General features: G+C 43.5%; 1 protein-coding gene across 3 annotated transcripts in view; it reads right to left on the minus strand.

The window, feature by feature from the left end:
* Window positions 1–1,007: 1,007 nt before the first annotated feature.
* CACNA1G (calcium voltage-gated channel subunit alpha1 G) overlaps window positions 1,008–12,949 on the minus strand; it is a 144,646-nt gene continuing 132,704 nt past the window's right edge. For 2 of the 3 annotated variants that reach the window (XM_086623852.1, XM_086623851.1), the window contains 4 exons: window positions 11,524–11,658; window positions 8,283–8,472; window positions 5,539–5,708; window positions 1,008–1,862 (listed from right to left, as the gene is read on the minus strand). In XM_086623852.1, the coding sequence (XP_086479978.1) occupies window positions 1,008–1,862; window positions 5,539–5,708; window positions 8,283–8,472; window positions 11,524–11,658 (1,350 nt within the window). The remainder of the gene's footprint in view (window positions 1,863–5,538; window positions 5,709–8,282; window positions 8,473–11,523; window positions 11,659–12,949) is intronic. The other variant, XM_086623853.1, reaches the window with a different exon arrangement.

Consider the following 12,949-nt stretch of genomic DNA (forward strand, 5'->3'; position numbering starts at 1 on the left):
AACTTTAAACGTTGCTTAAGCCCAGCGCTGTGTCATGTCTGCACTGAACTCACCCACCGCACGCCCTTCCGCAAGGGTGCAGAGATGGGAGCTCCACTGCAAACGGCAGGCTCACAGCCGCACAAAACTCAGCAAAAGAAACAGCCTGTGGGAAAACATCTCCAAAGTGACCCTAGGCTTTTCCTGCCTCAGGTTCCTAGGCATGTATGAATATTATCCTTTGACATGATTCCGTGAGTCACCAGTGGATGACCCACAATATCCTTTCGTAATTCAGTATCGTGTACAGCCACACGGCTCTACGCTCACCACCTTCAGACATCTGTCAGCATGTTGGACCTTCCTGGGTCTGTGCACCTGCCTTCATTCTGGATGTCGATTTTATGCAAGATTGGAATAGTATTTTGTAAAAAAAAAACCCGCCACTGCATTTCTATACTACCCAAACAATCTTTTTTCCAGGATATTATTGAAGTCCAAGGGGAAAAATAAATTACATTAAATAATCCTTATTTACTGCTGACTGTGGGATACATTTCCTCTGTAATGCACTAATTGGCTACATTTTGTGCTTTGCAAAACAAAATGAAACCCAAACAAAACAAAACAAAAAAAAAGAGAAGGGATTAAATATATATATATTTTTTAGGTTAAAATATTCATAAAAACCAACTTTATCTCAGAAATATTCTGAGATACATAAAATAGAAGAAAATTAAACGAGTCTTTAGTCACAAAATGTACTACATCCCGCAATACTAGATTCAATTAATTTAATAAAATATAATATACATATAGATTCTGCACATTGTATTGCTTTTACCTAAGCAGAACATATGCTTAAGTAAGCGTGATATAGGTTAACCACTCTTTTAACCAGCTGGTTCTTTAATCTTTCTTTGGAAATTTTTTTTACCCAGTGCCGTTTTGGAATACAGAGTTTTTTAGTTTGTTTTTTTTCTATTACATGAAAGGAAGAAAACGTTTGGCACCAACAGAAAAGTAACTCAGGGGTCCATTTCCGTTTGATCAAAGGAAAAGCTAGGAAGTGTCAACAAGTCTTTCTTTGGGGTAGGAGATGTTGACATACTGTCTGGAAGCAACGAATCCCCTATATCCATCGAATCCTTGGACTCACAAGATGGAGCACGCCGTCTCAAGCAAACGTCTCCACTGGCAGGTGAGATGCTGTGAGGTCCTCTAGGTAGCAAACTCTGTCCATCGGGTGGATCTATAGATATACACGGAGGGCTCAGTTTTTTCTTCTGCCGCGTTCCTTGCAAGCCTTCCATTTCACTTACCACCTGACTTATGAAGCCAGAAGAGCTAGATGTGGAATGGTGCTGAGGGCTGTTTTCCATTGAACAAATTTCTATTGAGTGTCTCCTTTGATCATCTAACCAAGAGGGCGGTTTTTTTAGAAGACCCTGGGTGTCTACACTGTGGTATTTCTTCAGGTCCTTCAATGTCACGTTGCCAGTATTGCCTATGTTCCTCTTAGGAGTGAGAGGCTGAACCTCTGAACAGGCACTCGAGGCTGTACAAGTTTCTGAAGTGAAAGGCTCCGAGGAGCTGCTTATTTCAGATACTTCTTGGTCCATTGAACCTCCAGGTGTCTCCTGATATGAGTCTGCACAAGCACACGATGCTGGTGCCTGCTTTGAAATATTATACTGGTTGTGGGAATGCTGCTGCGTGTGAACACTTGCCTGGCTCCACGCAGCCAACTCTTGCACTTCTGAGGGCGTCAGAGCCATTGATGACTCCTCCTTGGACACCGTGGGGACATTTGGGTCACAGAGTCCACTCACCTCGGTGTGGAGATTCTCCTTGCTATCCAAAGAGTCGTTCCTTATAGCCATCTGTATCAAAGCGCAAAGGGATCGGGGAGGAGGGGAGTTGCCAGATGAGAGAGACAGACCAAACAAAGGTTAGTACAAGCAAGGCACAACGTTTACAGGGCACTCAATTTGCTGAGATACCTCGTCACAGACCTGCTGACACTTGTCCTATGGGTTCTAGCAATTCCCACGCTTCAGTGACCTTGTGGGATTGTCCCTGCGTAAATTTGGCAGAATTTGGCCTTTTGTAACTGTTTAGCTTCCTCCTCTGAGGACGGAGGACTGCAAAAAACAGAACGCTCCCCCCAGACTTAGACATATTCTTGTTACGCAAAGGATGAGGGTCTACAGCAAAGCCCTTTATCATTTTAGCAGTGGAGGTACGAGCGGGAGAGGGAAGATGCACAAGTGAGCCTGTGTGTTCCCTTCTCTAGCTCAGGTGATGCTGAGGGCATGGAGCAGGATCCCCAGAGCCAGCAATGCCGGAGCAGCCACTCTCTGTGCCAGCAGCAGGGCAACAGCCTGTCCCTGGCTTCAGTCCCCAGGCTGGAGCCACGACTCTGCACCATCTTACGGCAGGGGAGCTGGAAAAGTTGGAGTCCAAAGCTGGACTAATAATAATAACCTGTAATTCTTTCAACTTATTCTGATGCTTGAGTTCAGGCTTCCTAAGGCACATTTTGCCTTGGCTGTCTAGAGCCGTACGCAGCATCAGCGCCCGCTGGCAGGGGGAACCTCTGGCGTGGTTTGTAGGCTTTGTCTTTTCACTGCACTGCATCTCTTGTCCAAAGGGCTTATAAATCAGCCACGTTAAGTGGCCCTTAAAGGCAGAGTCTCAGTTTGAGAAGACTCCTAAATGATTTTAAAGATTAAAAACTTCACAGAGAAATTTAGAGGAAATGAGTACAGCTGGTCTCAGTCCTTTAGAGAAGTGTAAGGAGATGAAATTCCTCATCCTAAGGAACGCTTTTGTGACGAATCGGCCCAAAATGATCTTAGAATTTATATAAAATTGTCCCGCAAGGATCATTTGAGCCAAATGATCCCTATTCAAGCAAAGCTCTCATCAGCTGCAGTAGGCACACGTGCGCGTGCAGAAACACCAGAGCCTATTGCTACATCTGCACGTTGGGGTCCCTTTGTCGTCTGCGAGAGTTGAGAGGATATTTAATACGGCACACGATTTTGTCCAATGCTGGTGAATCTGTGGCAACTAACCACAGTCAAGAGTGGAGCTAATTCTGGTCTCCTCAATGCCAACAGTTTCAGTGGGTGTTTGGGAGAAGAAATCACATTCATCCTAAGAAGACCACAAAAAGGTAGAATACAGAAGCGAAAAGTAACTCTTGACATTACTTTTGCTTGCACACCAACCTGTGTTGCACACACTGACAGCATTAGTCACCACCAGCTCTTTCTTTCCCTAGGATACAGGCATCTTCGGTAGTTGTTAGTAGTAACTGTTTGTACAAACATTTTACTGGTTTGTTTCAAAATAAAAAGACCCTCTGCCATCCCTCTGGGGTGTGCACTTGTAGTAGCCACAGCATGGTGTGGGCTACACCTTGGATACCCAGTCCTGGCACCAGAAAATCAATATAATTTTAATTTCAGGTAGAATTCGCCTGGAGAAAAGTTTTTGTGCAATGCACTGCCGAGGAGCCTTTTCCTCAGCAGGGAACGTTCTCTCAAAGCATCCGATCCACTCTCATCTTCATCTGTGAGCACATCGCTAATTATCAAACTGTCCAGAGTCTAAACTGCACGTTACTGTGGGGACTGTGTCCGCTCTCCAGCACTCTGGAGGGAAAGGGAGGTTAAACACACAGGTTTTAATGGTGGAGGAAAGTGCACGGACCAGGTATGTGGTGGACAAGATTTATCTGTGCACAAATTTAGGGTAGGAGAGGGGATAAAGGGGGAAGGGAAAGGAAAGAAAGAAAAGAAAGAAAAGAAAACAAATCAGAATTACATGCAATATATATATAACAATAAGGAAAAATGGGTAGTGCAGACCAAAACACTTTGCCAGTTCGGGCTATCGTGATGTGCTAGGAACAAATTAGTGGTGGCAATAAAAGGAGCCAAGCAGAGAGTACCTGAGCAAGCAGAAGCGTGAGGAGTGTAAAGGGAATTTGGCCTCTTCAAGGACTAAGTTTCACAGTGTCTGGCCATCTCGATCGCAATTACCAGTAACAGCAACACTGCGCTGCTGCCAGGAACAACCTCACTGCTCCCGTTAGCCACCTTGGGAGCTGCTTGCTACTCAGGAGCCTGCCCAAGGCAACACCTCACTAACCTTCAGAGAGACCTGTGTGGCCTGTGGACCATATCTGCTCACTGTCCCAAAGCTTTTTCCTTTCTGAAATGTCCCTCCAAGAGGATGCTCATGTCACTGCATGAGCAGAGGGAGGAGGGAGGGGAATAAAATAACTTCATCATATGAAAAGGTTTAGAAGAAGAAGCCTTCAAAGATATGAACGAAATTAGGCTGAGGAAGATGGCTAACATGGTAATTTATTCTAGATAAAGCAGTTCAAAAGGATGGGTCTGGTATTCATTAGAAAGCGAGAGAGAGTGCTTATGAACTGGAATCATGACATCAATTAGTTTCCCCATTAGCGGTGATTGGGGTAGCTGGCCAGCCCTGTGCAAACGAATACATGGTAGGAATTTCTTATGTCAATTCAGCATTACAGCCTAATGTAATTGTTAACCTTGGTACTTCACATTCGTTCTTAGAGCTTAATGAATCAACTGTCTAATTTGTCAATGTTGATTAAAAGATGAAAGAAAGGGGAATATTTTCATGCAGGAAAGAAATTGCTTTTGAAAAAATAGAACTGATCTATTTTGTGTGTATAAAATCAGGCACGAAACTATTTGAAGAAAGCCGAGTTTGGGACCAGACATGCCTCTGGTCCTGGTCCAACTGCACAATGAATATGCTTAAAAATGTGAGAGTGAAGCAGGAGTTTAAGTATTTTACTCAAAAAGCTCAATTTAAACTTATGCTTCCAATCAACCAGACTGGAACCTTTGATTAGACCTCTTAGATCTTTAGTTGAATCAGGATTTAAATCAATGCCAGGCAAAAAGAAACCAGAGATAAAACCAGTTGCAAAATAAAACACACTCTGTTTTGCATGTACTCAAACTTTCCAAAAGCACATAGGAGATTCAAAAGAATTTCAATTTTCAGTTCTCACTGTAAAACCAGTATGCTTTCCGTGATGGTTTTGCATACGAGATATCCAGCTTGTCTAAACGGTTTTGCCCTTTCGAGAAACAAGAGGAGCCAGAGGAAGGGTGCCCTGGGATGGAGGCTGCAGTCACTGCATCCTTTCAAGCACTGAGAAAATCACAGCAGTTAAGAATTAGTTCCTTAATCCCAATGAGCCCCTAGGGAGCATTTGGCTGCATTTATGAAGAGGATCAAAACAAAAAAGAAAAGTGCTAACAACGTGGAGAACATTTAGGCATGTTGCCAAAGGAGATGATACTCATCACATGCATTCTTTGGATACTCCTGCATGGCTTTCAGATCAAAATCCATCAACCTTTTTGTTATTTCTGTAAGAGAATTACAGTCCTCCGGAGGTTTCTCTGTGAATCCCTCCTAGAATTTAAAGTATGGTTCACCTGGAAACACGACAATATAAAACCTCAGCAGGTTCATGATCATAAGTCTGCTTACCTGCCTGCGGAGCAGCCTTTCAGTAGAAGGAGAGTGCACCTGCTGGGAACCCGGGGGTTTGCTCTCCCTCACCAAATGGTCGTGAGCTCTTACGTGGTGAAAATGGTCTTTAGGAATTTGCAGGAGAGAGCTGGTGTCTGCTGGCTGCGACTGCACCGATGCCTTTGAACCTTGCAAGAGAGAGAACAGACAGAAACGTGACATGTTCCGCTGGGGGTTGCGTCCCTGTCTCCATGACCTTTCGGAAAGAACTGTTCCGTTGCTCCTTGGCCGGGACAGGCATGGCGAAACCACTGAATTCAGCAACTGGATCTCCGTGATTGGGAAAAACCTCCCACCTACTAATAAACTACTCCAAAATTGTCTATGATTTCCTTTTTCTTGGCATTTTCCCCTGATCCAAACTGAGACTAGCTCCTGTTAAGAAAAGAAGATTATGAACTAGAAGTTCATCTGGACTGGCAATTTCTACATCCCTGCTTTAGGGCCAGTAACTTTGCAGGCAACCTGAGCACCGCATGGATCTGACTTTGAAGGACTCTAGAAAAGGATGTCTCCGGACCTGAGGGTATGCGGAGACCGACTGCAGGGATCTCAAAACCAGCATGCATGCTGGAAACGAAGTGAAAGGGAACGGCACCTGGCAGCTTTCAAGGCTACTTTTACAAAGCATCCCAAGGAGAAGGAAATACATACTCTCCAGCCTCTTTCTGACCCTTTGTGGTTGCTGGCTACTTCTTCTAAAAGATTTGAAACTCTGCATGCTCCCCCCCTGCCCTCCCCCTGGCTCAACATTTTTCAAAACAATTCATTTAACCTGGACCACATCCCAGAGAATCTCATTTGTCCTGGAATCTTTCCCAGAACAACAGCCCCATTACGAAGGAGTAGTCAAACAAATACCTCCTGCAAGTGCCAGTGTTGCTGACAACAAAACCTTTCTCAGCTTGAAATATTATGGCTTAGCCGTGGTGATTTATTAGAGGCGCCTGGCACCTTTCGCTATCTTCACAGCACTTTATAATATTACAAACTGTAAACAGGTAGGGGTGACTTCCCCCACCCTGAAAAGCTGTGACATTGTAGGTGGAACAGGACAACGATGCAGACGCCAAGATGTGGGCACCTTACCCACCTCTGAGTGCTTTGGCCCGCTTAAGACGATTGGAATTTCACCAGCAGGAGAAAAACACAAAAGGTTTAATTGCTTAATGTGGTTATGAATAAGACGTTGGCTTCATCTTTCCAAAATACTTCTCCTACATCTCAGTGGAACAGTTTTTCCTGTGGATTTACAAGGATGCAATGCCTGCCCCCCGCCAAGCCAGCGCTCTCAGATGGGGCTATTCAGTTCTCCAAGCTGGAAGTGTGATCTTGAAGAAAGAAGGGACTCAGAAATTACCCGCTTTTCAGTCAAGTTGATGTAGTTTTTGTTCAAGACAGGACAAACGCATCCAAATTAAGGGTCAAAAATGCAGCACTGGAAAATCCCTCTGTAGCAAATGGGATTCTTTCATACGGTCGGGGATTATAACTCCAAGGAATTTCTTGGCTGTTAGAGAGGGTCGTAAATTCTGGCTCCACTGAAGGTAACGGGAGTTCTGCTACTGGCTTCAGTAGGATTTGACCAGGATTTTAGAGGCACCTTTTGCATTATGTGCAAACAGGTTCTTCAAACACAGCTCTTGACCTTGAAAATTTTGCATTATGGCAGTGATTTCTCACAACTCCAGATTCATCTTCCTCCGTTGTGTCCGCATTTTTTTTTTCTGCTGTTCAACAGTCACTATTCATCCAAATTCTTATTACTATGCAAATTTCAACGTCTTATTTCTAATCTGTTCAAATCTCTTACCATTCCGAACGGTGCTGAAATTATGTTCTGCTTAGAGGCTTTCAAATGACAACGCTTGTAAAAACTCCTCTGTCTTATCTGTGACAAATGTCTAAAATGATGGCACATACGGAAGCATTAAGGACAGCTACCTTCTCGTACCAGCAGAAGGTAACCCCTAGCAGACAGAGTAAATGAAAGCACCTTGATAAGCACCGGGAGGCAGCTGCAAGAACAGGTTTAGCGGTGCAGGTAGAGACAGAGCCTTTGGTATCTGCAGTACGCTGTATCTAAGAATATCTCTGAATTTAGCTCTAAGGCGTATATCCCAACCACGCAAACTAGGAAGGAAGACTCCACACTGTCTCATTTTTCCATTCACCTCATGCTGAGATCTCTCTGAATTCAGCACATTTATGTTCATTTTACAGGCATTTAGAGACACCATTTTCCCTTCTTTCACAGATGTTCCCATATAGACCTTCCAAAATCTGCTAGAATAGGTACTGCTGCAAAAAAAATAGACATGAGGAAATACTTTTCTGCTGAGGTTTTTGCTCCAGGGCCATAGCTAGCTGAGGTGAGATGGATGGAGCCCAGGCTGTATGGACTGTGACCTTCGGGGAACCAGGCAGGAGGACAATCAGTGTTGAGCCAGGCCAACGGCTCACCGTCACATTGCCAAAACATTCAGAGGAAACGAGCTATTTTGAACAGCCTGGACTTTGTTAGGTTGTGGAGGGTCTTTGCAAGTTGTGGAGGGTCTTTGCAAAGCCATCCCACAGGTCTGGACACCAACACCTCACTAGAAATTGATGTCAATTTGCTGCGTCTTACTAAATAGCTTGGAAAATCTCAGCTATTGCTATATGGGAAAATCCTGCTCTTGTCCCAGCTGACAGATGTGTACCTGACTGGGATTTGTGATGTGCCGGATTCCTTTCGCCCAGGGAGGCAGGGCAGGGGCTGGAGTACGGTGGCTGGAACATGTAGCTGTCGTTTGGCAAAGAGTGGGTGCGCCCCACCGAAGGCTTTCTCACGCTCAGCAGGTCCTTGCTGGGAGACAGGGTCAGTGTGTCTTCTTTGGAGCGGAGATCAGCCTACGGGGAAAAAAAACAGTGAGGAAGGAAGATGTGACAGGGTGGGAAGAGGAGAAGTTCCCAGAAACGCTAGCGACAGCCATTGCAATCAGTATGGCACGATGGGCATGCACATCGTCAGTATGTACAAGTTGCACGAATGGATCTACCAGGAAGCTATACCCCTCTTTTTGTATTGTCAATAAATTGTCACACGGAATGAACCACAGAAACAGAGGAAGCAACACTGTAGTAATAAACCATGACTATTTCAGGGATATGCAAAGAAGGCATCATGCCTCAAGGCCAGCAAAGGTCACATGCTTTGCATAACTTTGATCCTCTGCAATAACAGTAAAGCTCTCTCTATGTGCCCTCATCAGCAAGTCAGACTTTTGCAAAGGTGAGTAGTTTCCTCTTCTAACAATAAAAAAAAACACCAAAAAAAACCCCTAGTTTACAGAAAATATTCTGTATTCTGGCTCCCCGCATAATTTTATTGTTTTTTCTTCTCACATAATAAATAACTAAACCCATTTTATTGAAAGCGATATCTAAACCTACTGCTTCAGGGTTAAAGCCATTCTCTAATTAGAAGGGATCCAATGCAAGGGAGGGTTATTGTATATATGTTGACAGTGGAGTTTTTACAGCTAAAGAGCCTCTTGGAATGGGCAGCACCAGAGGCAATATCAAATGAGGTGGATTCAGGTCTGATTTCACAAGGAAGTATCTCCATCCCAGAAATGTTCTTGGGTGTTATTATGTTGGACAGTTTTAGCAAAAATGGAAGCAAAGTCAACTTCCCTGGATATTTCTAATAAATGAATTATTTCATGTTTAGAAGGTCTCCATTGAAAAACACAGAAATAAGATGTGACACTGTAGTCTGATGCAGTATATTGCTGATCATTTTTGGAAATCTTTAAATCTTATTTTCTGACCAATCTTCCCCTCACTCAGTGCATTACAGGATTTCTGAAACCAACACTGAGATTTTTTTTCCCAATTTTATCCTTCAGTCATAAACCCAAAATTTCACTACAGCATTTCGTTCGCACAAGAAACATAATGAGCTTAAAAGGAATTTACAAAAATGAAAAAAAAAATGAGGAAAAAAGAAGAAAAGGAAAAAAAAGGAAGACCACTGTTGTAAATTTAATGAAGGAAACGGATCTGCACTGTCATGCAGCATTAGTTTCGGTCCTCGGGAACCTGCCGATTTGGATACAGCCTGGATACAGCCTAGATAAGAGAAGCTGCAGTCTCCTGATATAGCGCAGGGGAGGAGAGCGAAACCTGTGCTGGTAAAGCTGAGACTTGGGTTTTGGGAACCTCTCTGTTCCTGCCCGCCTTCCCCTGCAGAGCAGTATGTTTATCCTATTTAGCTTTCCTATTACTTAGCTTAAAGCAGCAAAGATGGTCTGAAATCTGAGATTTCCAATTCAAAACCATTTGGATCTGAACACGAGAATTTGGATGTGAGATCCTATCCAAACCCACCCTTTAATCAACCTTTAGGTTCATTGACAGGATCCAATACCACAGCGGGCTCGTTTCCACTTTCTGATCATCTCAGGGGAAATCTCGTGAGTGAACTTCATGAAAACCATTCAAAGTGGCTGCAAAATGATCTTTCGAGTCCAGCTCACAAACAGAGCAGTGGGAGCACATGACTTTTGGGTTCACTGGTAGTTTTGAAAAACATGTTGTTTTGACTTGACTGAAAATCAAATCTGAGTTTTTGGTGAAACTACAAAAAAAAATCCAAATCCAAATCCATTTTGAGTCAAACAAAGCATTCTGAGATATTTTTCAACTAAAGCTGTGTCTAAATGAAGTGTAAAAACACTGCATTTAGAGAAGATATCAATGAAAGCTTGCAGTTTTTCAGGAGTTTGGGAAACCATTTTGACCAAAACATTTTGTTAGTATTGACACAAGTTCACAAAATGCTTTGTCCAACCTGTTTTTTCTTTTTTGGGGAGGGAGAAAAAAACCATCTCTCTTGGCTATACCCTTGAGACTTTACTATGCTGTCAAACAGGTTTGTCTAATCTGACTCAAAACTAGACAGGCTCCCTGCTCAGTCCAGCTCTCCAGACTAACTGATTTTGAAACAAAAAGTCTCATACAAAACATTAAACGTAGTTTACAAAATCTTTTGCACGTGATGCCATGAAGCATGATGGGAAATATTGTCACGGTTTAAGAGATGTTTCCCAAATAAGTGCTAATTAGGATGACAGTCGACTAGAATGGCAGAAAATTTATCAACAACACAAACATCCAATGGCAGGTACATGAACAACAACAAAGAAAACAAGAATGATCCAAAAATGTTGGAAAAGGAGTTATGTCTGTTGTACAGCAGAAAAAAAAGCACTTGACTGCTACACAGCTAAAAATGTCTAATGTTTCAAAGAGGAGATGGTTAAGGCAGGGTTCAAAATACTGGTTATTTCATTCAAAAAGACACAAGATAGTCCAAACTTCCTTTTTTATTTTTTTTTTTTCAGTGAGATGACTGCTAGTAAGAATTCACAAAAGAAGCAGCATCTCAGAGAGATCCCCATCTGATATTTATAAAATAAACAGTCTGGCCCCAATCATGCAGAAAGCCTTGTGGTGCCTGTGTTCATAAAGACAAAAATCCATTACAAACCCAAGGGTTGTAGACGACCCCTCAGCAGAGGACACATGAGTCATTAGCTCATGGGTGTCTCTTCCATGCAGCATCGCTGATTTGTTTCAGATGGGGAGGAAATTTCAACCTTGATACTTTCCATTTTTTTTTACTCTATTTCACTTGTAGAAAACACATTGGTTTTACGTAAGATGCCAAAGGAGAAATAGAAATAAATACTTGTTCCTTGCAAGGAGCCAAGTTTGTGGACAAGAGTGATAACAACCCAGGACCTAATGGCATTAAGGACAATGTCCTGTTCAGGGGAAGGGTTGGTGCTATTTGGAAATGGGCTTGAACTGAAAATGCCATTAGGCAGGCGTAGAGGTGGAAGCAGTATTTCGAACCCTGTAAACATCAGACTATACAGCGACCAGTGTATGTACATTGCTTTCCAGAGCATTAAGTAAGTGTGTGTAAGTATCATCAGGAAAAGAGTCATCCGTCAGAGCTAAGGACCAGGACTTTTCAGAGAGAATATCTGACGTCAGAGACAGAGCCTCCATCTCAGCTAGAGGGATCTAAAGGGAGAGATGATTAAGCATAAGAAACCAGGACACAAATCTTTTGGAAAAGAAAAAAAAAAGTATCATAATCTAAATACTTCTAGACACTAAAGCAATATCCCTGCAGTGGGAGAAGCTACATCATGCACATTGTTACCAGGGACAGAACGTTACAGAAATGAAATATAACAAAGAAATGAAAAAAAGGGTAGGACATTCATACTTAAATGCTTACCAATGATCTGGGAGGGAGTTTAAAACCTTACACTAATGCTAGCATTGTATTGTGTTGTTCTCCTGTCTAGATGAAGAAGCAAAAGTAACATTACATTCATACTAGAGATATTTATCCTCTTGGCTATGATCAAATATAAGAGGTTTCAAGATCTTCCAAGTTCTCTGAAGTTGTTCCTACCCAATAACCACACTGTTTTCTTGGCCTCTAAAGCTAATCTGGTTGAGTCCACAAAGATTCCCCAACACTAAAATCATTTTGCAGGTGGGACTATGATGAACTTCCTAATGGGGAAGATGTCCCTTCCCTAAATGGGGACAGGGAGAAACTTAAGGCTTGATTTGGGTCAGTGAATGCCTTCCTGGTGCCTTCAGTGGGGTCTGGCCCACTAAAGAGCCTCCAGTGCCTGGGTAAGCACCAATAACTGTCCTACTAAAAGACCCGCCTGCGTCTTTCAGCCCCCAAATGCCACCCCAGCCCAAACGGCCCCAACAGCACCGAGCCGGGGGTGGGTGCCGCACCGATGCTGCACCGGTGCTGTCTGGCACTAACGCATCTGTGCTGGAGGCATGAAGTAATCGACAAAAATCTGTATCAAAATATCGATGAAGCTCTCTCCCTTGACACAGAGCTCTTTTTGTAAGAAATGTGAAACACCACTCCGGGTTTTGGAGAGAAAGTGGGGAAAGAGGGGACTGCAGCATCTCACCCAGAGCAGTGTCCCCGCTGCCAGGCATGGCAAGGAGCGACACTTGCCCTGCAGTGCAGGCTCAGCCCTCCCCAAATCCCCACCCTGGCTACATGCCTGAGGCTGGTGCCCGTGGCAGCGGGACAGTGGCACTGGGGACAGCATTTCATCGGTGACCTACAGACCAGGCTCACACTCGCAGGGGCCTCCTGATTCCAGACAAGTCCCAGGTGCTCCCTTTTCATTTCTCACTGTGCTTTTTTTTGCATTCCTATCCTCTATGCCTGAAAAAGCCTTTCAACAGCAACGTGTCTTCCAAGAGAAACCACAGAGGCCCAGATCTGCTGCACTTTACTTGTCAGAGGGCTGGATTTTCTCACTCT

Source organism: Tauraco erythrolophus, chromosome 20, assembly GCF_009769465.1.
Source record: "Tauraco erythrolophus isolate bTauEry1 chromosome 20, bTauEry1.pri, whole genome shotgun sequence".
NCBI classification, from domain to species: Eukaryota; Metazoa; Chordata; class Aves; order Musophagiformes; family Musophagidae; genus Tauraco; species Tauraco erythrolophus.